The sequence below is a fragment of the Morone saxatilis genome, unplaced genomic scaffold (genome assembly GCF_004916995.1).
Source record: "Morone saxatilis isolate NCDOM2014 unplaced genomic scaffold, NCSU_SB_2.0 Contig0, whole genome shotgun sequence".
NCBI classification, from domain to species: Eukaryota; Metazoa; Chordata; class Actinopteri; family Moronidae; genus Morone; species Morone saxatilis.
In genome coordinates, this window is record NW_023339650.1 from 75,261 (window position 1) to 78,025 (window position 2,765).

At 38.8% G+C, this 2,765-nt stretch overlaps 1 protein-coding gene across 1 annotated transcript in view; it reads left to right on the forward strand.

Moving 5' to 3' along the window:
* LOC118321806 (phospholipid phosphatase-related protein type 4) overlaps window positions 1-2,765 on the forward strand; it is a 24,426-nt gene that overhangs the window by 16,505 nt on the left and 5,156 nt on the right. The window contains exons 3-4 of the mRNA XM_035653326.1: window positions 492-621; window positions 2,087-2,282. Of these exons, the coding sequence (XP_035509219.1) occupies window positions 492-621; window positions 2,087-2,282 (326 nt within the window). The remainder of the gene's footprint in view (window positions 1-491; window positions 622-2,086; window positions 2,283-2,765) is intronic.

Here is a 2,765-nt window from a genome sequence, read left to right on the forward strand (position 1 = left end):
TGCAGTAGGTGATTTTTATAAAAATATTTTTTGTCATATCTTTAACTATATCCTGATAGTAGTACATAAGATCATATGTGGAAAAATCAGGTTCCTCTGGCCGAGAAAGATTGCTGATTGTTGAGTCACATTCCCAGGGTGTCAAATACAAATGCTTTGGGGAGATAGCTGAGATTGAGACTCAACTATCAACTATCTTAAAGCCTCCAACACAAAGCATATTTATATCTTTCTCAGCCTTGATTGGTTGTTTCTGTCCAGGCCTTGTGGATTCTTGCAAATGTCATTAGCACTAAGAGAAGCCAGACTAACCAGATTTTTCCATAGATTATCTGTCTCATATTCTACTGTCAGGACATAGTGAAAGTTTCAGCAAATATGACAAAAAAAATTTTTTTTAATAAAAATTACTGACTGCAGCTTTAAATTGCATAGAGAAACATCAGTTCAGCAACAAAAATAGGATGACAGGTGTGTTGTTGTGTTAACAGATAATGATTGGAGAGGCCATCCTGTTCTGCTGTTTGTCTCGGAGGAAGAGTGGCATCGGGGCCGAGGCTAACATAAATGCAGCTGGCTGCAACTTCAACTCCTTTATACGCAGAGCTGTCCGCTTCGTTGGTACACTGATCCTTTTTTCTTTCTATACACTGGCCTGAAAGTATGGTAACTGACTGATTTTTTTTTTTCCAGCTTCTTGTCATTTAGAAACATTTTAGACAGCTTCTCCAATAAAACACCACTTCAGACAAAATGTATTTTTATAAATGTGTATGCACACAAAATCTAAAACATATATTTCCTCTTCCTTGTAGTGCAATTTATCCATCTAGATTGTATGGCTATGAGTTGCTGAGTTTTGGAGATATCAGCAATAGAGATGTCTGCCTTCTCTCCAATATAATGGAACCAGATGGCACTCTGCTTGTGGTGCTCAAAGTGCCAAAAATTTGAAAAAGCAATTTCTTTTTCCAGAAATTATGACCTGGTTACTAAAGACAATCAACAGAGCAAGACACTGAATCCCAAATTGCTCCAGATACTGTGCATTGGTGTGTGAATTTAACTGAATGAATGAGTTAGTTTCTGTTTGATAGGCTTTGCAGAGTACAGTCTATTTGCCATTTACCATTTACCTTGTTGTGAGGAATTTTCTTATAGGAACTATTTTCTTTCTACCTGTCACCACGCAGAAGAAAGCATACATCTCTACTCATCGACGAGAGTAAACCGTGTATTTTCAGCGATGGCATCCGTCATGTGACCCTCACTGGCCCAAAAAGACTATTTCTCATAAGGTTACATTGTGAAAGAAGCAGCTGTAAAACTAAATTTTTTTTTTTCCTGTGTGACAACCTACGAAAATTACAGAATCAATTAAATCATTAGTCCCCGTTCAAGTTAATGGAGGGGGATAAACCGTCACAATATGCATTCATCCAGGTAATTTCTTTGACTTCGTGCACCACTGAGCATCTTTTATAAGAATAAACAAAGTGCCGCCTCCAACGCTGTATCAGTTCTCTCAATACATCCATTGACAAGAGGCTCGTACTCATGGCAGCGCAGGATGTAAACATTATTGGTGTCCTCCTCGGCATTGCTGTAATGTTAGCTTGCTCACCTAGCACCACTGAGACGGCTACGGTTGGTGGGTGGTAGAAAGAAATGGTTCCACCATGAAACTGCTCACGACAAGGTCTGTGGTTTATCTTGAGTAACCAGTTCATGATTTCTGGAAAGAGACACTGCTGTTGAGTTTTTCAAATGTATTTATTTGCCGCTTTGAGCACCACAAGTTGTGTTATCCGGTTCCATTATTCTGGAGAGAAGAAAGACGTCTTTATATATGTCCAAAATTCAGCAATTCCCAGCAAAACTATCCAGATGGATAAATAACACTTCAGTAAAAAAGGGAAAAATATGTCATTTTCATTTAGGGGTCCCTTTAAAGCCAGTAATTACATTGCCTGCATATGTTCACCCTATACAGTACACACACAACAATATAGTGTGTATGCAACTGCCTGCAGTGCACATTCAGCTTGTTTCCCAACATTTACATCACATCCTCCTCTGTCCTCAGGCGTTCATGCATTCGGCCTTTGTGCCACGGCGCTCATCACCGACATCCTACAACTGATGACAGGGTACCCAACGCCCTACTTTCTCACTGTGTGTAAACCCAACTACACCACCCTCAACGTCAGCTGTGAGAAGAACCCCTTCGTCATGGAGGATATCTGCTCAGGGGCTGACCCCGCAACCATCAACCAGGGCAGGTGAGAAGGCATTTGACAATGCATTTTATATTGAGAAAGATAGCGACTCCCACTGAAAGGTGCAAAGGTTCAAAGTTTGTATTTAACTAGACCAGAGACATGACTGTACTGATGGAATTAGTGCTGTGAAATCATATGAAATATTTGAGTATAATTCCAGTGTTCAGTGTTTCAATTATACAGAGAGCACACTAGCCACAAAACAGCAGTTTCATTTTATAATTTAGCCAATTCACTAACATTAAGTTTATACATTGGACTATACAGTAATTTTGAGGCAAATTCACTGACTCCAACATTCGCATCCTCCTTTTTACATATTTTTACGATACAATACAATATGGTACAATGTGGTTCAATATGATACGATACAGTATGATATAATATGATATTTACGCATAGATGTAAAAACAAAATGCATCAAACATCATGATGATAAGACCTATATCACATTATATCCTCTGGATTCAGATCTCAGTTAGC